Source organism: Eretmochelys imbricata, chromosome 4 (genome assembly GCF_965152235.1).
Source record: "Eretmochelys imbricata isolate rEreImb1 chromosome 4, rEreImb1.hap1, whole genome shotgun sequence".
Lineage (NCBI taxonomy): Eukaryota > Metazoa > Chordata > Testudines > Cheloniidae > Eretmochelys > Eretmochelys imbricata.
In genome coordinates this window covers 131,375,314-131,398,159 of record NC_135575.1, presented here as the reverse complement: position 1 = coordinate 131,398,159, position 22,846 = coordinate 131,375,314, and the positions used below count along the sequence as shown (strand labels likewise).

General features: G+C 42.3%; 2 protein-coding genes across 4 annotated transcripts in view; one reads left to right on the top strand and one right to left on the bottom strand.

Annotated features, from left to right (window-relative positions):
- PTCD3 (pentatricopeptide repeat domain 3) overlaps nucleotides 1-5,246 on the bottom strand; it is a 42,130-nt gene extending 36,884 nt beyond the window's left edge. The window contains exons 1-5 of the mRNA XM_077815983.1: nucleotides 5,132-5,246; nucleotides 3,150-3,199; nucleotides 2,859-2,898; nucleotides 1,630-1,675; nucleotides 598-666 (exon numbers count right to left, since the gene is read on the bottom strand). Coding sequence (XP_077672109.1) covers nucleotides 598-666; nucleotides 1,630-1,675; nucleotides 2,859-2,898; nucleotides 3,150-3,199; nucleotides 5,132-5,235 — 309 coding nt within the window. The 5' untranslated portion in view covers nucleotides 5,236-5,246. The remainder of the gene's footprint in view (nucleotides 1-597; nucleotides 667-1,629; nucleotides 1,676-2,858; nucleotides 2,899-3,149; nucleotides 3,200-5,131) is intronic.
- Nucleotides 5,247-5,363: 117 nt separating this feature from the next.
- The window catches only part of POLR1A (RNA polymerase I subunit A), a 56,128-nt gene continuing 38,645 nt past the window's right edge, over nucleotides 5,364-22,846 (top strand). For 2 of the 3 annotated variants that reach the window (XM_077815977.1, XM_077815976.1), the window contains exons 1-12: nucleotides 5,364-5,543; nucleotides 6,442-6,646; nucleotides 8,679-8,828; nucleotides 8,905-9,012; nucleotides 10,525-10,610; nucleotides 10,733-10,842; nucleotides 14,398-14,484; nucleotides 15,242-15,344; nucleotides 15,785-15,947; nucleotides 17,761-17,934; nucleotides 18,182-18,304; nucleotides 20,853-21,080. In XM_077815977.1, coding sequence (XP_077672103.1) covers nucleotides 5,467-5,543; nucleotides 6,442-6,646; nucleotides 8,679-8,828; nucleotides 8,905-9,012; nucleotides 10,525-10,610; nucleotides 10,733-10,842; nucleotides 14,398-14,484; nucleotides 15,242-15,344; nucleotides 15,785-15,947; nucleotides 17,761-17,934; nucleotides 18,182-18,304; nucleotides 20,853-21,080 — 1,614 coding nt within the window. In that variant the 5' untranslated portion in view covers nucleotides 5,364-5,466. Of the gene's footprint in view, nucleotides 5,544-6,013; nucleotides 6,130-6,441; nucleotides 6,647-8,678; nucleotides 8,829-8,904; nucleotides 9,013-10,524; nucleotides 10,611-10,732; nucleotides 10,843-14,397; nucleotides 14,485-15,241; nucleotides 15,345-15,784; nucleotides 15,948-17,760; nucleotides 17,935-18,181; nucleotides 18,305-20,852; nucleotides 21,081-22,846 lie in introns of those variants that run through there. The other variant, XM_077815978.1, reaches the window with a different exon arrangement.

The following is a 22,846-nucleotide window of genomic DNA, read 5'->3' as shown; positions in this document are numbered from 1 at the left end:
TATTCTTTCCACACACTCCACTATAATATGGCTATTCTGTTTAAGACTGTAAGCTCTTACAAGTTGGGACAATTCGTTTCTTATGGTACATAGAGCAACACATACATTTACAATTCTATACAGACGTTTTAGCTCACATTTTTATTTCAAAATTTTACTAAATTGCAAGTGTATACTGTGTTGCAAGCATCAGCTCTAGAGACAGTATTTAAACTGAGTAATCATTGCACATAAACACCATCTGTGCAAAGGTTTGTATTCTTCAACGAAAACTGCATACCAGCAAAGAGTCTGGCAGTACAGGCCAGTGGATAAGGTATTAAACTGAAGAAACAGTAGCAGTTCTTAAAGTGGAAAGGGAGCAGGCAGCTAAGTGTCTAGAGCAGGGGTCTGAGCCTGCTTGGTGGTGTTGCCCCAAGCCTGCCCAGAAGAACCTTATAATCAACAGGAAACCAGAAGTACTGAAGGAAAAAAATATTCTGAACATGTTTAACGACTGATCAGAAACTATTTTCTTTTTCAATTAAAAAAAACCCCAAGGTGCCGACTTAATACCTGGGGGTAGAGTTCATCAAAGTTTCAAAATGAAATACTTACAGACTCAAAATAGTTTCTAGGCATAAGGTAGGGGTCATCTTGAAACATATAATGAGCAGCTGTAGGATCCTACAGAAAGGAAAAGGCAGAATTTAAAGTTTTAGACAGGTGTATTGTAGATATATCTTATTTCATCTCTAAAATTAAGGGACTGTCAGCAGATCTAGTGCAATCACCTCTCTACCCCATTTTAAAGAGGAATATATTTATCTAGCAAAATATTCACCAGTTTGAAATGTAGCCATGTGTTGGTTTGGGAATAAATGATTAACCAGTTTTTCAGAAGTACGTAATAGGTATACATACATTATTAATACAGTGATCACATTAGATGGGAACCTAAATAACTAAGGTACGAAGAGCATCCTGCAAAGCAACAAGTGCCTTAACTGCCACAGAAATGAACGGGACCCAAGGGCTCTTAACACCTTGCATGATTGGGCTATTAATTCCAGGAATCAGCAACAAACACTAACTTCTCTGGGATTCTCTGTTCCTATGACTAACAGAATCTTGATTTAGAAGATTTCTGGTCTTTAGTCTATAATGCTTTTTAAGCAGGCTCATTTGGTACAGTCAGAGTGAAAACCAAGGGCCTGATTCTCTGCTACCAAGCACCTTGCATAATGAATGTAAAACTCTACCAAATCAGACGCTGACATATTAAAATATGCTTCGCACTCATGCTGCACTGATGAGAATGGCTGCACAATGTGCATGGCAACCGAGAATTAGGCTCTTATGGTCCACAGTGCATGTGCAATCTCTCCTCCATTCTTTAACAGTTCAACACTGGTCTGACACATTATCTTAACATATTACTACAGAGCAACAGCTTCAGACAGGTTATTCATAGAAGACTCAAGGTGCTGAATGATGCAGCAAGTTTGTGCTCAGATGGCAACTAGGATCCCATTTTTCACTTATGATTGTGGCAGGTATATAAAAGGTCATCAGAATGCAAGTCTAGTGTATTAAAAAGCAGCACTACACAGTTCCACAGGATTGATTATAACCTAAGAAAGTACTTACCCTGTTTACTGTAGATGCAAGTGTTTGAAGAACTGCTAGTTTATCCCTAAATTTAAGAAACTTGCATTAATAGCGTGCAACAGGCTTTCAACATCAATTCATCCCATGTATTAACTTTTTGTCCTGTACTAGATGAATTGAGAGTCTCAAGGGATCAGGATTTTAAGAAAAATTGCACTATCAAGTACAATGATGCTCTAAATATTCTAATCCTATTTAAAATACATTGTTTTCTCTTGGGACATGGAGAGAAGAAGGGGAATGAAAGCTTGACTGATGAAGTGGTGTTGAACCATTTAATTTAATACCCTATAATATATTTATTTAATTAGTATGAAATCATTGCAGCCAACACACTTAAGACTTTATAAAAATGGTGTCTATATATGTATTTTCATCCCCTCCATGCCAGGTGCACTAGTTGAGAGAGAACTGGGGGGAGAGGGGTAAGGGAGAGAATGTTATCTCTGAAAGCCTCAAATCACAGAAACCAATTCTTGCACTGACTGAGGACTGGATATAGTAACCTATGCTGTGACTCTTGGGCTGATTGAAAGATATGTAGTAGACGGTGCCAAGAGCTACTCCTTTCTATAATACTCCCAGGCCTTGCAAATTCAAGGATCCAAACTCAAATCCTTCACAGGTAGCATGCTGTACTGACATTCAATTGCTAAGCACACCCATCCATATTGGTTTGCCTCTAATAGCTCACTTCTAGATCTGCAGTATAACTAGTAAGATTCACTCTGCACTCGAGTCAGCTCCCCTCCATGGATCAACTAGCAATGATAAGAATGGAGTGGGGTACACCCAATACCATATCTTCAGCATCGCCTCCACAATAATCCATTCTCCAAGATTTTAGAAATATAAGCTTCCTCCTGCTTTTATTTTATCTACTCCAATTAGGCAAAAGTTTATTTTAGCTATATTGAAATGTGCCTCAACCTCCCAAAAGATCAGTAAGATTTGGTTGGCTAGTAAACATGGTCTTTAAGTAAGAAAAAAACAAAAGTACTGAAACAGAGGTTTTTTAAAGTGGCTTACTGGAGACAGAGCCCTTCATTCAGTTTCCCCATTGACTTTCTCCCTCATACCACAAATACACAAAACTGAGATTTCTTTACTGTTCGCATACACAAAAGTATAGAGGGACAGATGTCAGAAAAACTCCAGGGGCCCCAACTCGGAGGGAGAAGAGCAAGAGATGGGATATTAACACTCACCAAGTTTTCTTTCTTGGAACAACAATTTCTTCTTCAGTAACTTCAATAAGAAATATTGATCATAATACTGTTAGAACACAAACATGAGACTGGCATTTCTGCAACTACAACCAAACTGTTGGATTATTCTAAGCTGTTAAAAGTCAAAAATAGCAGTCCTGATTTTTAAGATGGGCAATTCTGAACCTAGTAAGTTTTAAATTCCTCTTTAGTGCCTTGTTTATTTTAACTACATAACAGAGTACATTTTGCAGAGCTGTAAAAATGAACTATATAATTAAGATACTGTACCTCCTGGGTCAGCTTCAGTCTTCTGAAGTGATGCAGTTCCTGAACAATGCCTACAGACACCAAACATGGCCATGAGGGTTTTGAGTATCAGCATATATATTAATGTGTATTGCAAAAATGGATTTGCAGAATTCTGGACTGCAAGCAACTAGACCATTAACAAATGCAGGTCAGTGGCAATCCTACACAGTATTGCCAACCTTGGGGTTTTATCACAAGCCTCCTGATATGTTGTTTTTCTTAAAGCCCCAGCTCCAGGAATCAAGAATCTCTAGCCAAGTTTCTAGAGCAGTGGTTCCCAAACTTGTTCCGCCGCTTGTGCAGGGAAAGCCCCTGACGGGCCAGCCGGTTTGTTTACCTGCTGTGTCCACAGGTTCAGCCGATCGCGGCTCCCACTGACCAGGGTTCGCTGCTCCAGACCAATGGGAGCTGCTGGAAGTGGTGCGGGCCGACGTACGTACTGGCTGCCGCTTCCAGCAGCTCCCATTAGCCTGGAGCAGCGAACCGCAGTCAGTGGGAGCCGCGATCGGCCGAACCTGCGGACGCGGCAGGTAAACAAACCGGCCGGCCTGTCAGGGGCTTTCCCTGCACAAGCGGTGGAACAAGTTTGGGAACCACTGTTCTAGAGAAAAGCTTGAAAATGTGAACTCTAAAGGTTCCAAAAATGGAAGGCAATTTAAAAAATAAATTCTCAGGATTTTGTCCCTCTTCTCCATGTTTTTGAATACTTGCACTACCTGCACAAACACAAAGCTTTGTGCTAGAAGCTGGAACTAGGCTGAATGCTTATACAGAATCATAGAAGATTAGGGTTGGAAGAGACCTCAGGAGGTCATCTAGTACAACCCCCTGCTCAAGGCAGGGCCAACACCAACTATAGATCAATACAGATTAGATCTGTTTCAAAGAGCTCACAGGATGTAGATTGATTCAGAAATGAGCGTACCGCACCTCTATGTACTGTGCAGCCTACAGATAGCTAGCCATTTTGCACTGAATTTGGATGTGATTTGCTCTCTAGAGCACACAGAACATAAGAGAATGCCCTTTAACGCAATCCTCTCTTTTGTTCGCTTTGGTTTTCATGTCAATCAAATTTAAGAGTAAATTTGTACTGAAATCTATTTGCTCCTATCAAATAAACAGGCTTAAACTTTGTATTAGACTGTGCCCCCAAACTTTGTTACAGCTCTGGGGCTGGTATACACTACAAGACTAAACACTGGCCCTGAGCCTGTGCAAAGAGTGAACCTACATGTATCTCACTGCAGGATCAGGGATGTGTGTTCGTTTTGTAACCAGGTCTCTCAACACTGCTATTAAAAAAAACCCGCCACGATATAGTTTTTTTCCTTTCCTCATCTCTCTCGTCTGTTAGATTGTAACTAAGGTCTCTAGCGTAGTGAGTGTTTACTACTCTGTTTGTTCAATGGGGTCCTCCGGAGTTCTGCCCAGACACTACTGCCATGAACGTAATTAACAACAGTACACACCGGAAAAGGGGCCGTTTAAAAATAAATCAGCAACGGGCTAGCTGCCCCAGAACCGGTCCTGAAAATCGTGTAAGCGCTAATGCAGCCAGGGCAGACCCCTCCCCGGGCAGCTGAAACCCCCACGCAAATGGAGGCAGATCCCCTGCAATCCAGGGATTGTCCAAATCGTCTGCGCTCACAGCCTCCGGCCAGACCCCAACAGACAATTTAACTTCGGTAGAGTCTTAAAGTCAACCCCAGGAACCCCATCCGCGGGGCACAACGGCCACTGCGCACGCGCGGTTTCCCTAGCCGTTCCCGGAGCACCAGCCTGAATTCCAGCACCTGGCTAGACCGCGCCGTGAAGGGTGACTACACTGCGCAGGCGCAGCAGTCACTCGCTCTCGTGGCGCAGGCGCTGGCCTCATCGCCTCGCCCGCCCACCCGCGTTACCGGCTCTTTCAGCCCAGGGCACGCGGAGCCGCTCTCCAGCCCGGCCCCTGCTCCTACCTGCTGCTCGCTCCCTTCCCCGTGCTGGGTAGCCGTAAGCTGCAGCGTCCGCTCAACAGCATCGCTCGCCGCCAGGAGCTGTGCCGCAACCACCTTCCCGCCATCTTAGCGGCCCGCCCGGGGGATGCTGGGAAGCAGGGGCGGTACCATTTGCCGCTGTGAGGAGGAGGGAAGCGGGAGACACCTTTCTCCAGGAAGTGGAGTTGGTATCGTCCAGAGACGGTCCCTCCCCCTGAGTGCGGGCACGCAGTTGGGGGCCGCGTGGTGCTCGTGGTTACCCGTTGTGGGAGTCTCTGGTGCCGGAACGGGAGGAGGGAGCGGCTTGAGCGCCCGCCATGAGGCCGCCCAGAGAGGTGCCGTGGCGGCGGCTGGCCGGTATTTCCTTCGGGATGTACACGGCCGAGGAGATCAGGTGAGGACCGGAGCCCGGAGGGCCCCCGCGGGAACTACTGCTCCCAGCATGCCGTGCGCAGCCGAGCGGCCAGAACCCCATGGACCCTTGGCGCATGCTATGCTGGGACGTGTAGTCCCTGGGTGGGAGATCGCCCGTTGTGCTGGGCTCTCTTCCCAAGAGCCCCCCCCCCCCCCCACCGCTTGGGCTGGGGGGAGCTAGGTCGGCGCCCTTGTGCCTGCCCCGCTCCTGGAGCCCAGCGCAGCATGTGGGGGCCGGGAGCGTGCAGACTGGAGAAGGGTCTGGGGCAGCCCAGGCTGGAGGGGGGCTGTGGTGAAATGCAGCCTATGAGGCGGGGGGGGGGGGGGGCGCTGGAGACAGGGGAAGGGGTGTCTTATGCCGTAGGATGGGAGCTAAAGTGGAGAGGAGAAGCCCCAGCCTGGGTGGGAGCGGGGCAGAGGAGGTGGCCCTCTTCTGTTGTGGAAGGGAGAAGAGGACCTGGTGCGTGCTCCCAGGAGGGAGGGTACTTTAGCCAACTGCGGAGGGAGAGCTGCTGTTGTGTGCTGCCGGGGAGCAGACCCTGTGGTTATTAAATATGGTACTTCTGGTAAGAATAGGAGTATTCCCTTGGGTGTCGTGACTAGCTTGCCTGGCATTCCTGCCACTGTTGGTGGTGCAGTGGTTAGAGCCTTTAAGGAAAAGTTTTCTATAGATGTGGCCCTATGACTGGGTATACAGAGGAAGCAAGTGAAACTGACTATACACAAAGTGCTGGCAAATGCACAAAAAAAAAGGGGGAGGAGGAAGACGTGATCGTTTTCCCTAACTTTTTTGCTGTTACTCGTAACACCCAAGCATATACAAAGTTAACAATATCTGCCTTCATAGCTGTAACTTCTTGTTTTTCTTTCATTTTTAGGAAACTAAGTGTAAAAGCTATAAGCAACCCTCGTTACCTAGATAACGTGGGCAACCCGTCAGTAAATGGACTGTATGACTTGTCTTTGGGACCTCCTGATGCCAAAGAAGTGTGTACCACTTGTATGCAGGACTTCAGCAACTGTCCCGGACACCTAGGCCACATAGATCTGCCACTGACTGTCTACAATCCTCTATTTTTTGATGTATGTATATGCTGCTGAGAATGTGTTAATGTTGTAGACTAGTCTTCACTAGCTAGTAGTCTAGTGTTTTTCAGAGCTAGTGATCTTTGTAGATTATTAAGGATTCAGTAGGTAGTGATACAGGGAAATCGTCCTCTGGTGAAATGTCTTCCATCAAAAGGACTTAATTTTAAACATATATTCACTGTAATAGTCAAATGATTCCTCTCTCCCTTTCCCACTTGCTATTGCCATGCCTTCACTTACAGTGAGAAACCTCTGTAGTAAGACTAGCCAAACTTATTTTCACCTAATAGAAGAAACTGTAGTAAAATGAGGAGCGAAGGGTCACATCCTACCTTGTAGTAGTGATGTATGCACCACTCCTCCTTGCTTAGCCAGAGGACATATAGAGAAGATTAATATAGCAGAACTAATTTATGATGGAATGAAATTTCAGCATAAGCACAGTGAAGTTTCACTATAAGAGGAGTCAGATTTCAAAGTAGCAACCGTGTTAGTCTGTATTTGCAAAAAGAAAAGGAGTACTTGCGGCACCTTAGAGACTAACCAATTTATTTGAGCATAAGCTTTCGTGAGGTACAGCTCACTTCATTGGATGCATTCGATGAAGTGAGCTGTAGCTCATGAAAACTTATGCTCAAATAAATTGGTTAGTCTCTAAGGTGCCACAAGTACTTCTTTTCTTTTTATAAGAGGAGTGAAAGTCCATTGAAATGTACTTAAACCTTTCAGACTTTCACTCCAGTTCGCTGTAACATTCACTGCAAGCAGATGCCATTTTATTTGAGTAAGGCTAAGATTTAGTCATGGTTATTTTTAGTAAAAGTCATGGACTAGTCACGGTCAATAAACAAAAATTCACAGCCGCATGACGTGTCCATGACTTGAACTATATACCCCTGACAAAATCTGGAGGGCTCCGGGGGCATCCGTTGGTGCACTGGAGGGGGTGGGGGATGGACTCCGGGGTGCATGCTGGTGCTCCAGGCAGTGTGCGGGGAGGATGGGACTCTGGAGCACCCACTGGTGCTCCAGTTGGGGGTGGGGGTTGGGCAGCCCTGAGGTCAGTCGCACCTGCTGGCTGCAGAAGCCATGGAGGTCCTGGAAAGTCACAGCCTTATTTATGAGGTATTGAGGATGTAATACTTGAATGGTACCATTTACTGTAAGATGTGCCTTGGTTAAACACAAATTGATAATAAAATAATTATTAGTAATATTACAAATTAGTAATAATACTTTAGTTTAGCATTTAATTTATATTGCTTATTATCCAAAATCTCAAAGGGCTTTACAGACATTAAGGGCTTGTCTACACTTGGAAATTTATTTAAATAGGTATTATGGAGTAAGAGCAGTCACACAGGAGCTGATACCAACTCACTAGTCCAGAATTCTGGAAGAGCTGTTTAGGTAAATATCCAAGTGAAGGAAAGCCCAAAGAGCTACATCCTGCAGTATGTTGAGTGGCTGAGGAGAGATGCTGAACTCCTGTTGATTTCAGTAGAGCTCGAGGGCACTCCATGCATACTTGATCCTGGAAGGTGCTGTCCATACGCAAAGTCTCACATCTCTGTAACATGCTGCAGCTAATTCAAAATCAGTGGGTAACTACTATCCCCAAACTAACTTTTATAAATATGAAAAGGTCCTTCACTCTGAGCCTCATCAGCTGTTTTAAAGCAGGATGCTACCTCTGGATGCCTCTTTCTCCTTGATCAGGGCATAGAGTCTCAGATACCATAGCGAGGGGTATGGTATATGAACCTGAATAGAAATAAAGTGAAGCGGTTCTGCTGCTGTCCGGGATGTGGAGGGAGAAGCTGGCTCTTATGGGTGGGCTCAGGGCTTCAAGGAAACCCTTCCCTCTTTGAGAGCATTGGAAGCTATAGACTTTCTGTATTGCAGACTGGTAACTTCTGTCTTCCAGATAACACTGATTCGTTTTAAGGAAAATGCCAACTTCCCTCCAATTCTTCTATTTTCCACACCATTAAATCTACCAGACTAATTTTTGTTTTCTTTTCAGAAATTATACCTTCTGATCCGAGGTTCTTGTTTAAACTGTCACTTGCTGACTTGTACTCGAGCTGTGGTTCACCTATTGCTTAGCCAGCTGAAAGTCTTAGAGAGGGGATTGCTTGATGCGGTCTGTGATCTTGAGGCCATCCTGAATAGGGTAGGTATCCCCTTGTTTGAGTTTGCAGCATTGTAATGGTGTGATGATGCTAATTTTCTCTTCCTCTGTCTTTCAGTTTTTGGATGAAAACACAGATGCATCTGGTTTAGACATCGAAGAAGAGTTAAATCGTCATGTGAATGAAATACTACAAAATCATCAACTAGGAGATCAGTGCTCACATGTGAGTAGAATAAGTGATCTTTCTTGGAATCTCAGGCTTGCCATGTGTGTACCTCTTTAAATAAGTAGTTTAGTCAGGTATCTTCCAGATTTTATCCCAGAGTTGTGAATGTTGCTGCTTTAGAGGGGGGGAAAAAAGGTGACTTGTGGCCAAGTGTTTATAGTGGAGCTGCCATTGGATCCATAACAGAATAAGAACTTAGTACCATCCCAAAAGAGTGTTGTTTGTGGTGTGTGTGTCATTTTGTGTGCATGTGTGAAGGGAAATAATTTGATAGTGCTTTGAGAATAATTATGTAAATGAGATAAAACTAACAGTCATTAAAGCCGTCTTGCAAATATTATGTGCTTGAGGCTGTAGCAGGTCCTTTTAAGAAGTCAAGAATATTTTGTATGTATCTAAATATCTTAGGATATGCTATGTGAACAAGCCACAGAATAGCTATAATCAGGTAAAGTAATTTTCCTACAATGTTTATCTTTCTTGAGTTTGTCACTTGTTCCTTGTGAGAGGAATGTTGCTATAATGAAGCTCTTATGCAACAGAAATCCTTTGGAATGAAAAATCTGCAGATTCTGAAGATTTACTGCCACTCCACAAATTTTTTCTGTTTTGTACACAATTTAAGCTTTGACTCAAAATTTGTAGCCTTTCTGATTTCAGAGACCCACTAGCATAGTCTTGGGTTTAAAATTAGACAGTGAAACTAGCAGTAATGGAAATGTTGACACCCCACTGCCTGTCGGCCTCAGTTGGGGGTAGGGGATACCTGCAAAGCCTTATTGTGACAGTTAAAATGCTAACACACTGTCTATTTCTGAGGACTGAGATGTATTCTCCTACCAGTCCTAAGTACAGGATGCTTACAGGTGCCTTATCCTGCAATCCTGCTGCATGTCGGACTCCCGTTGACAGCAGTGTGAGTTCTCACAGAGGACTTTATATGATCAGGTTACATAACATGGTAAAAACACCAGTACTCTCCCTACACTAGTGTTTCTGCTGTTGCTACCATCAGCATAACCATGCTGGGGCTAAGGCAGTAAGGGGAAGACATTTCAAAAGTCTAATGTCAACACTGCCTAAAGTCCGAGATTTAATTTCTTGTCCCATTCTCTAAGCCACCAGGTACCAGGAGCACTGTGAAGACAAGACACATACAGTCCCAGTTAGGTGTCAGGCAGTGTCTTCCATCAGTCAGTGATCCCTCTGGCCAAAATGTATCCCATCAATTTATTCTTGTCTGAAAGATTGTTAGCCACGTATAGGGTGGATTTAAAAAAATCTGGGGAATCTTTGGGTCTCTGGAGAATTTGGGAGAATCTCAGTTGAAGGGGACATTAGGTGATTAAGGCATGTATTTAATCAATAAAGGCAAATTTAATTAACTGCTATTATTCAGCATTAGAAATAAAATCTATTTTGTGTGTGCACTTCTTAAATTGTAGCTTTTATTGTCACTTTTATCATTTTTAAGGCTTTTGGGTTTGGTTTTGTTTTTCTCCATTTTAGGTAAAAAACGTGTGTGAGTGTAGGAGTAAACTGATTGCACAGTTTTGGAAACTGCATATGACTTCAAAGAGATGCCCAAACTGCAAGTAAGTATGACTAGGTGCAGAGAAAGCAAGTAGCCTTGTGGATTTGTTTCTTGTAATATAGATAGTCATTCGAACATTGCAAACCATTACACTAACTTTTGTTTTTCCTGCTTGTCTTCAAGATCTAGAAGATCACAGGTACGGAAAGAGCACAATAGCAAGTTGACAGTAACCTACCCCACTGTGGTACAGCAGAAGTCTGGCAAAGAGGCCATCTTGGAGGAGCCAGCAAGTAAAACACATTTTTGTTCTGTGCAAATAGTAGTATAATATTTGTATTTGTCATCTTACTTAAGGGTCACAGATCAACTACAATGGGCACTTCAGCATGCTTGCAACTCGGGGGCACAGCCAGATCTAAAGTTCCCTCCAGTTTTCTGTACTTAACCAGCCCTCCGTGCTGCAGAGATTTTTCTGAGGAAAATTCCAGCTTTTTATTTCAAATATCTGATTTATAAGTCAGCTCAATAATTTGGCTTTGCTTTTTGAGTTGCTGTAGCAGCTGGCACCCCTGCTGATTTCAGGGAGAGAGAGAGGCTGAGAAAGCACAAACATCTAGCAGCTGTAACTCAGTGATTCATCAATGTCTTGGAACTCTCTTCCTTCCATAGACAACAGTCTTTTCTGGTCATAACAAGCAACATGTCTCTGGGATTTTTCATAAACAAACTAGGAAGAAAACGATAATCCCACAGACAAAATAAACTTCTCTCATAGGAAGAGCAGTTTCCTATTTCTGTATGCACTGCACATCAGAGATGAACATCAAGGCAGAATGGTTTACAAGACAGAAGCTGTATTAAACAGAGTGGAGCCTGCACCTGGAGGTATCTTCACTCATTTTTAGTTAGTTTGGTGGGCTGCTGATTGACCTCTTTGCATCTGCAATAAAGCATCTTGTTTGTGTCTCCACTTGTGAGGACTAGGGATGTGAAGTGACACAGTGTTCTAGAGTTAGCAATGGCCTCTGCTGTATGTCTTTCCTCTACTCCTTAGGACTAAAGACAAGAATATCAGTGATCCTGTTTTTGTACTGTTTTGGCTGAAGAGACTGGTTCTCAGCCCTGATTTGCCTAGCACTGGACGTCCTGATACTTTTCTCACAGAGCAGGTCTATTCTTGAAAGACTGATCCTCTGTCCAGAACCAGACAGGTTTAAAATGGATATGGTGATTAATCCTTTCTTAGCCACTAAAAGGATGTCAACAGACAGCTTATTCTACTGACTGGTGCAAAGACCCTGGTTTAACTACCATGATAAAATAAGTGAAACTAGCATGACTTCCTTCCAAGGGGCTGTAATGTGGGTGGACGAGTGTCAAAGCTCTGCATTGTTATTCTCTGCATGTTCAAGAGTGTGTGTTATTGTGGGATGTTTTTTGCAATTCCCAACATTAAACATTTTCTTTGGGTGACTACTCAGATTTCATTCCTACAAGGTCGTAAAGCATCACTTTGAGACCTCATTCTGGTCAATATGCCCTGTGGATGATATTGTTGTACTTTCTAACCATTAAAGTAGCTGCTATCTTTAATCAGGTGAGTTTCCAAATTTGAGCGCTTTCTCTAATGAGATGCAGTATTGTACTTCTAGGCCAGACAAGTAGTCCTCACCTTCTTCATAGCATTCGTTCTCAAAGCATATTCAAGAAATATGTTTCCTTCTATCAGCCATCAAAGGCCAGTCTTTAAGAGCCCAGACAATCCCATGGCAGAGAAGTCTTATATGTCCTGTAATGAGATGGGCTAGGTGGCCACATAAATTCACCAAATTCTACCTATTGGTCATCCAGTCGTTAGCCAATGATATTTTTGGCAGAAGTCATCTGCAGGCTTTAGTGCCTTTGTAGGGGGAAGACAGAGGACATCTAACTTGTCTTACTTCTGGATATCATTGTTTAAAGAACAATCTTACCTTCCTTCCCAGGAGGCACACTACTGTGAGGATCTCATTAAAACTGATCTGTGGGCCCCAGTATGAAGAAGAATATGTGAGCTTAGTGAAAATTTCCTCTTTTTGAGTAATAAGGTCCATGCCTCTGGCCCACCCTGGAGACAAAGGAATCAATCATCCATAATAGAGAAATGGACATCCTAAGATTCAGGTTTAATTTGTTTGGGGGAAATTATTCCCATGCTCAGCAGTAAGAGAAAATATTGTTTGATTTCTTTTCCCCACTGTATAGATAACAGTCTCTAGCATTCTTAAAACTACAATACCCACCTGGGGAAATGAGGAAACAGATTGACAGAGTGAGAAGGGTACCCAGAAGTCACTTACTACAGGACAGGCCCAACAAGGAAAATAACAGAACACCACTGGCCATCACATACAGCCCCCAGCTAAAATCTCTCCAGCACATCATCAGCGATCTACGACCTATCCTGGAAAACGATCCCTCACTCTCTCAGACCTTGGGAGGCAGGCCAGTCCTCACTTACAGACAACCCCCCAACCTGAAGCAAATACTCACCAGCAACTACACGCCACAACACAGAAACACTAACACAGGAACCAATCCCTGTAACAAACCTCGTTGCCTACTTTGTCCCCATATCTACTCTAGTGACACCATCAGAGGACCCAACCACATCAGCCACACCATCAGGAACTCCTTCACCTGCACATCTATTAATGTGATATATGCCATCATGTGCCAGCAGTGCTCTTCTGCCATGTACATTGGCCAAACCAGACAGTCCCTACGTAAAAGAATAAATGGACACAAATCGGGCATCAGGAATGGTAACATACAAAAGCCAGTAGGAGAACACTTCAATCTTCCTGGACATTCTATAACAGATTTAAAAATAACTATACTTGAAAAAAAACTTCAGAAACAGACTTCAAAGAGAAATTGCAGAACTAAAATTCATTTGCAAATTTAACACCATTAATTTGGGCTTGAATAGGGACTGGGGGTGGCTGGCTCACTACAAAAGCAACTTTCTCTCTCCTGGAATTGACACCTCCTCATCAGTTATTGGGAGTGGACTAAATCCACCCTGATTGAATTGGCCCTGTCAGCACTGGTTCTCCGCTTGTGAGGTAACTCCTTTTTCTTCATGTGTCAGTATAATAATGCCTGCATCTGTAATTTTCACTCCATGCATCTGAAGAAGTGGGTTTTTTTACCCACAAAAGCTTATGCCCAAATAAATCTGTTAGCCTTTAAGATGCCACCAGACTCGTTTTTACGGTCTCTAGGAAGTAAGATGGAATTCTGGCTGTAGAAGCTGTCACAATTGAAGGGACCTTTTGGAGCCAGGACATTCATTCCCTTGCCAGTGACTGACAGATCCTGGTTCTGCCCCAAAGTAGGCAAGCAATCTGTAGCTCTGTTGTATCAGATCTGTGTATTTATTACTTGAAGAAAGGGAAATTTTTCATGTGAAGTTGGATACGTTTTCCCTATGGTAATCCACAGGGTAAATTTTTCCTGTTGAACTAATCTGGACTTGTACACACCTCCTAAAATGTATATGTCAGACTTGACTTTAATTGTTTCAATTCTGTTGACTGTGACCAGCTTCATGACTGTCATATCATGCATATTTTATTTTAATTTTACTTGAAAAGCAGTTGGTTTACTTGACTTGATTTTCCCATGACATAGGTTGCATCAATAAAGCGCCCTTGCAGATGCCAGCGAATGGTGCTCAGTCAGTTGTGTTTTCTGTTGATTTGCTCCTTTCCATTCCTTTCTCTAAGTGGAAACAGAATTTGACTTTTTCACAATTACTATCAAAAGGAAATATATCAAAATAACTTTTTTTCACCCCTCAGTTATAGATGAGACTCAGTTGGGGAAAAGAGGTTACTTGACACCCATCACTGCCAAAGACCACATTGTGGCTCTGTGGAAAAATGAAGGTAACTGTTGTTAGACCAAAGCTACTTCAGATTTCTCAATGCTTATATGTTGTATTCCTATCCCCTACCTTTCATCTTTGTTTCTTTAGCTTATCAGGGCAGATATTGATTTTTTTTTCTTTGTTTGTACAGTGCCCAGCATAATGATCTAAATTGGGGATTAAATTAAAATCTGTATCATAATGTGTATGCAGAAATAAGTTTATATAGGCCTCCTAAAATCTGGTATTTCTTTACTTTACAACCTAAATGTGCTCTTATTACAGGGTTTTGGGGTGTGTTTTTTTTTGTATGGAATACAGGTCTAGTATATATTGTATACACAATGAAACCAAGTGACGTGGGGGAGTGGAACATAATATCCTGTGAAACAGCATTGACATTTGCTCATATGGCTCTTTGGAGAGATGTGGCAAACCAGATAGGATATTGCTAAGTCAAAGGCTAATTAGAAGTGTTTTCAGTTGGCCGTTTGGTAATACAGAACCTCCCTCCCTTTTATAGCAAGTAATAGGAACCCAAGGACATGCATATATAAAACAAAACTCTGAAGGTTATAATAGCATAAGGACAAGAAATAACTACTGACTAGTAAATAATTTAATTTGTGTGGTGGATGCCATTGGTATTTAGCATTTGGTCTAGATCTTTAAACCAGTTAAATGCCATTAGTCCATCACCAAATGCATTTGTGAGTTTGGATGCCTAGAGTACAGCAGACCTAATTCAAGTTTTATCTCTTCTCTGTACTACTTAGGTTTCTTTCTAAATCACCTTTTCTCTGGTCTGGAGGTGGATGAGAATTCAGAATTCAGCCCTGATATGTTCTTTCTAGATCTCCTTGTGGTTCCACCTTCAAGGTAACAAAACTTGTGAAACTTTGTAGAATTTAGTTATTGGCACATACTGTTTGCAAAAGTCAGAAATACAGACTCCTAGGGTATAGGTTCTGCTCTGTTATAATGTTAGAGTAATGTAATTCAGGAAAAATCCCAATAATAATAATCAAAGATGTCTTTCACCAGGTTCCCTGGGAAAACTATTGAAGGACTGAAATGCTATTTACAAGTAATGTTCCAAATTACTATAGTAACTGTGTGATAATATGTACTTGTTTGTACCAGTGGAATTTCTTGTAAGAGGAGTGATCTTTCAGCATGAGAATGTTGCTTGTAAAGGTTGCATGTGAACTAATAGTTCACATTGCTATTTCTAATGTAATGAAGATGGCAGGGGGATGGGCAGGAGGTTATTGTTTCTGTTGGCTTTATCCCTGTATAATGAGTACGACTTGCCTTAGGTATCGTCCTGTGAATCGTCTTGGAGACCAGATGTTTACAAATGGTCAAACTGTGAACTTGCAGGCTGTCATGAAAGATGTCCAATTAATAAGGAAGCTTCTGGCTTTCATGGCTCAAGAACAAAGTCAACCAATACAGCTTGTAGAGAATGAAATCCAGAAGGTAAGAGCAGCCGCATACCTGAGTATCCAAAGTGAAAAAATAATGTAAAATTCAAGAAGATTCTAAAACTGCTCTAATAAAGATCGTAGAGTGCGTCAGCAGGCCATTTATGACTGGAGAGGGTCTCTACCTGGCCGGGCTTGTATGCTATTGTCCCAAGGACACCTGCTGCAAGGGGAAAGCAGTTTGCTCACAGACTTCTATTGTTGATTTTTCTGCATTTATTAATAAAGTGAATGTTTGGTGTGTAAGAGAGAATGGGCAACTAGCACTGGAGAGTGAAGTCCTCTGTTCACTGGGTTGGTACAGCACAGACCACCAAAGTGGAAGTTTCTGCCATTCTACTCTGAACATATGTCCTTGCTGAGATGCAGGAAGTGGGATTACCACTGTGGGTAAGGGGCAATTCAGCTTCTGAGGCTAAGGTGAGTACTTCCCATTAGTAGCTAGGCTGGCATCAACTAATTCACTCGGGCCACAAAATAGCAGTTAGTTGGTAACAATGTTCAGTCACTGCTGACCTAAGCTGTTTTCACATGAGTGAACTAGAAGTGGAAAGCTCCATATCCAGTCACCAATCCTCTGAAACATCCAGACCCACGTCATTTCCCAGTTGGATCATATTGAGAGCTGCCAGGGGAATGCTGGGGAAGCCCTGTACTGAGGATTTCTGAATTTAACATATGAGCCACTTTAGCTGCAATCAGGGTATGCCCAACACTTGCATAGGGGCCTTTCTCCCCCAGATTTAAGTACTCTCCTTTATGGTTGCACTCCTGACTGTGGAGTGGCATCCAAATATTTTACTTCTATTATTATGATTTATATTTTTTAACATTTAGATTGAGGTAGCACTTACAGGCCTTAACTAGGTCAGTCCCTGTTAAGCTAGGTGCTGTACAAACATATGGTAAATTACAGTCCTGGGTCTCTGTCAAACATGTTCTGTGTTTCTCATCCTCAGATAAGAAATAGTTGCACCTTTTAGCTAGCAGAGGAATTCCCCAATTCCAGTTCAAAACATGCTAAACCTAAAAAAAAGTAGGACTAGAAATAAACTGTAATCCAATTGAGTGCCTCTCTCCAGATATATAGTCCAGGGTTGCTGTATGTTATGATGTCTCTTTGACACAGATGCTTGGCATCAGCTAAACTAAATACTCCTTTTGATTTACATTCATTACAATAACCTCACGGAAGGCATTGTAAATTATTTTAATCACTTGGAGTTTCACCACTAGGTGGAGCTTTATCTTCAGCTATTTGAAACTGCTTGAGATAGGCATGCAATTAACTATGTTTGGAAATTGGCCATGGCACAGACTGTAATACCTCTTATGAAAAAATGGCGTAGAGTTTTTAATGATTGTGAGAAATTAGGATTTTGGATTATTTTTATCCAAAAGATGGTGTCTCCCAGCAGTACAGTGGCTCCTAGCATCTTGCTGGGTCACTCACTCAATGCTGACTCGGATGGGAGACTGTCACCTATTTAGTTACCAACTATTTAATCCCTATCACTGTGTGTTACATATTGTTTTCTTTGGAAGTCTCCTATCCAGGGGCTAACAAGGCCTGACCCTGTTTAATTTTTGAGGTTTCATAACAGAACAGCCTAACACAGTATGTTGAGATAATCTAAAAGTAACATGTATCTTGTTAATGATTCATTATGTTTCTTAGATTTAATCAGATGGACAAAAATGAGCCACTTTTCAGCTGTGATTTCCTTTGAGAGCTTAATGCTATAAACACAAGGCTGGTAAAACAGGAATTGAATTTTTTAAATCCTGGTTCTCGTACGTTTCCACAGGTGACAGATGAGCCATTGGAATCACTGGATCGTTCAGTCCTGGCTATGATCTCAGGGCAGAGCACTGCAGATAAACTGTACAACATTTGGATTCGTCTTCAGAGCCATGTCAATATTGTGTTCGACAGTGACATGGACAAACTAATGACAGAAAAATATCCTGGTATCCGTCAGGTGAGAGTCAAGGGAGTCTCAAACAGACTTCACTAGACTTTGTGTGGTAAGAGACGGCTGTAGAGAGAAGCACAAAGGGAATAAGTATGAAAAGTGAAGTAGTTGTGTTTAATTTGTACGCATTTCCATGGCACTCATCACTATAGTATCTAGTGAGTTTGAATGACTCGTTGGATACTTTGATACAGTATATTTGTAACATCTGCACTTTTTTGTTTCATCATTCTTTTAATTTCCACTTTCAAAGATACTGGAGAAAAAGGAAGGACTGTTCCGCAAGCACATGATGGGAAAACGTGTGGATTACGCTGCTCGGTCAGTCATCTGCCCTGACATGTACATTGCTACCAATGAGATTGGTATTCCTATGGTAAGGAAAAATAAAGTATTAGGTATGTTAGGACAAGCCTGTAGGTGGGATTGCAGTGTAGCATATTTGACAATGAAGTTACCAATTTTAAATTTGTATATTCACTGACTGATCCAGTCTCTTACCCCACAGTCCCTGATTCTCACAGTATCTCCATTATCCTGCAAAGCAGATTCCCCTTACATGTAATCTGATTGTTACATCTGTGTTAATAAAAAGATACAAAGAGTCCTGTGGCACTTTATAGACTAACAGACGTATTGGCGCATGAGTTTTTGTGGGTGAATACCCACTTTGTCAGATGCATGTCTGCTAATTACTGACATGCATCCGACAAAGTGAGTATTCACCCATGAAAGCTCATGCTTCAGTACGTCTGTTAGTCTATAAGGTGCCACAGGACTCTTAGTCTGGATCTGTAAAAGCGGCAAACAGGGCTACCGCTTGGAAAATAAAAAGATAGTTGAAGACCAGAAAATTTGCCAGTTATTATACTAAATATTGCCTCTGGGAAAGAGATTGGAAGGAGGAGGGTCTGAATTGGGTCATCAGAGCTTGACAACCACTGAACGCTTTAAGTAGAGCTCGGCTCCCATTTTCCTATTCCTGGTCTTTGCATGTTGCATTTTGTAACATCGCAGCAGCCTGTGCCAAGCTTTGGGTAAAGGTAGTGTGATGAGTCACTGGTGCAAAGCTGCCTTAATTCCTTCCCTAGTGACTTGCAGTTTCCTCCCAAAAGAGAGAACTACACTGAAGGGAAGCTCTTGCTGGCACTTCTGAAGACCTGAATGTTCTGCTAATTACTGTGGCTGGAATTCTCAGCCTGTGCAACAAGGTCTATAGGGAAGGGTGTTACTGTGATTTGTTAAAAAAAATTTTTTTTTTTTACTTCAATCACATTTCCCTTGCTCCGGCTTGTGGAGTTTAATTAGCTTAGAGACTTGAGCTGTTCTTATAACGTCTTTTCCATTTCGCTGTCTAAGACTCATGGATCTGTGACTGATGTATTTTTTTTCTTTTGTCATCAGCTGTTAGCTTTTGGAAAATAAAATCATGATTTCTGTTCTTGTGTATGTGTATATATAGTTAATGGATTTTTCTACTTGTCTTCAGGGGGAAAACAGAGAAGGAACAAATTTTCCCATTTATCATAGTAAAACCACAAAGAAGGAACAGAAATATATTTGTTAGAAGTGAAAATTCTTTAATATGGCAATTATCACAGTTTTGGGGTAATTGCACCTGCATACCACCTTTTGGGGTCCTCTCTAGGGGCACCCAGTCAGGACTTCAGACCTTCAGCTGTCACCTGATTGGGGGCAGGGAACTGTGTGCCCACTGCCTTCTGAACAGTGTTTTTAAGGCTGTACAGTGCCCTGCTGTACACTGATATCCCCAGCAAGTCAGTCTGCCTAGAGGCCAACTCCTATGTGTTGCTTTCTCTCTCTGGGCTATGAACAGTGTATTGCCAGCACATACAAGTTACCACACAACTGTGACTCAGCAGAGTACATTTATTCTTAACAGAGGAAAGCACATAGATGTGTAACAATAAATATATATTTAAAAAAGCCTACAATGTTTCCTACACACATTCACCAGAAATCGCCCATATTTCACGTGCGAGGTCTGGTAGGCCCACGTCCCTTCCAGCACTGCAGCAAGAGGCAGAGCCTTTCCTTGGACAGAAGGTCCTGTCCATTTGCTGAAAGGAAGACCATAAGTCAGTTCAGGCTCATCCTTTTATACCAGAAGCCCTGTATTTATTTTCCTAGTCTCTGGGAAACCCAGCTTGAACTAGTATAAGCAAACCAACCAAGAGGTGGTGCTTCTCCGGACTTGTTTACTATCACAGGATTAATCAGTCTCCCCTGGTTTTAATTCCAGCACAGAGTTATAATAACTCTTCCCCATGGAGAAGAACACAACGCTATATAAGCTATTTATAAATTAAATACAATGGTCCCCAAAGATGCTGCATGGGTTGTAGTTTGTCACTGTGATATTTCTGGATTTCATTTTTCGTCTTAGTTTGCATTCATGTGTGGTTCTAGAGTTGTCATTCTGAGTCGCTAGTACCATTTTTAAACCTAAATCCAGCACCCAATTATTTTGTTTTGCACTGACTGATATGTGGCTAGGAAAAAATGACTTAGTTTGATTATTTATTAGAGCTAAAAGAAAATTATAAATAAATGGTTTATTTAGAAGGCTACTGATACTTGTAAAAATATTTCCTGATATAAGGAGATTTAAACAAAACTTAAATGAAAAGTCATATGTTGGATCTGTCCTCATGCCTTTTGGTAAATCAAAGGTGTATATCATAGATTGCAAGGAGATGGTAACAGTATTTTGGGGCCTGAAGAGGGTGTGCGGATTATAATATGGGTTAGGATGCAGATAGGAGAAATGGCTGGGATACTCCTCATCTTTCTTCCAAGTGCTCAGCACCTTTTGGAAATAAAAACTCGTCTGTCTGTCGACTGGCTGCTGTTCAGCAGTACCTTGTTCATTGATCATTGTGTCTGTTTTTCTTCCCGGTTAGGTATTTGCTACCAAATTGACTTACCCTCAGCCAGTAACTCCGTGGAATGTCAAAGAACTGAGGCAGGCTGTCATAAATGGTCCAAATGTTCACCCTGGTGCCTCCATGGTTGTTAATGAAGACAGGTCACGTACGGTGTTGAGTGCAACCAGCCAGACCCAGAGGGAAGCCATAGCTAAGCAGCTCCTCACTCCTTCCACTGGAGTCCCAAAACCAGGAATGAAAATTGTGAGTACTGTGCAAACCCAACCCAGTAGGGTAAAGAGTTTTTTGGAGGTGGGGGCTGTTGAAGCCAGTTACAAAGTGAAGCTGGGACAATGTTCCAGGTACCTCACCTTTTCATCTGGTGGCTAGAGAAGCTCATGTGGATGTCTGAGGAGAAATGAACAACTTCTAGGTTCAGGGAATTTTTCCTTCCTGCATTTCACTTGAATTCTTGGTGTTTGCATATGACTTCCCAATCCTGTAAAGGTAACGAATGCTGCTTCTCTTGGAGGTCTGGGTGGATTTAGCTATCGAGATACATTTTTCTTTTAGTCCTGAAACTGTTTTTTTTTCATCCTTTTCTTTGTTATACTTTAATATTAAATGTCAAGGTACCATGCTGACAGTCCTGACAACTGTAGTTCTGCATACCCATAAAATAGATATAGCACAAGCAGCAATAGTGCAGTAGTCTTCTCTTGTTCTAATGATATGACTCAGCTTGTGACCTCGAAAGACCACCTCTAGTGGCAAGAGGGGAATTCAGCCTCCTGGCACATTCAAACCATGTCCTGTGCTGAGACTGCCATCAGAGTAGCAAGTGAGAGGAAGCATGGCCTTGTTAAAACACAAATTTGAAAGTCTGATTTCAGTGGCAAGCTCCTTCAGACTTTGAGGTAGGGTGAACCACGTCCCCTTTGTCCCTTAGTTTCCCATCTGTAAAATGGGGATAACACTTAACAAGGTTGTTTGAAAGGATACATTAACTTAATGTTTGAGAGATGCTTAGAGGAAGCTGTTTCGTTGCTCCAGCGTCACTGGCCTAGTGACCAAAGCTGTACAGCATGTCTTTTTTCCATGTTTTTTTCCACAGATAGTAAGTCTTCATTTTAGACTGTCCTAAATGTGCATATATTGTTTCCAATTCTTTGTGGGTGAGTTGTGCACCTCTTTGTGCTCAGCTGAGTGTAAAGGGAGGAGGGAAGAACAAAAGTAGGGAGTTCAATCCTTGAGGGGGCCATTTAGGGATCTGGAGCAAAAAAAATTGGGGATTGATCCTGCTTTGAGCAGAGGGTTGGACTAGTTGATCTCCTGAGGTCCCTTCCAACTCTGATATTCTGTGATTGGATATCTTGTTTTGTCAGGAAAATGAGTTGCTTCTATGGTTGGAAGAACAGGAGTACTTGTGGCACCTTAGACTAACAAATTTATTTGAGCATAAGCTTTTGTGGGCTACAGCTCACTTCATTGGATGCATAGAATGGAACATATAGTGAGAAGATATATACACACACACATACAGAGAACAGACTATTCTATGGTTAGGTCTCCATTTCAGCTGAGAGATGTGATTCCCAGCTCCTGCAGTGTAACCAGGGTAGCACAGGTGGCGGCTCAGGCTAGGCACCCAAGTAAGTACCCGCCCAGACCACTGGGTATGCACTCAGGTAGCTAGCTCAATCCACTACCCTTGCTACACTGCAATTTTTAGCAGAGCTAGCTCAGGCCAGGCAGTAGTGGTATGATATAGACAGTGTTGTCTAGCTGTTAGAGTCCAAAACTGGGCCTCTTGTCTTCGAATCTCAGCTCTGCTGCTCACTGTCCGATCTTATCTAAGTCACTTAGCTTCACTATGCCACAGTTCAACCCATATGTAAAATTCATATAATATTTCCCTACCTCACAACTGCTGAGGCTTAATGTTAACAAAGGATAGTTACCTACTTGGATGAAAAATGTTGTACAAGTGGTGAATGTTTTTATTTTGATACCTTTTACTTCTACCGACA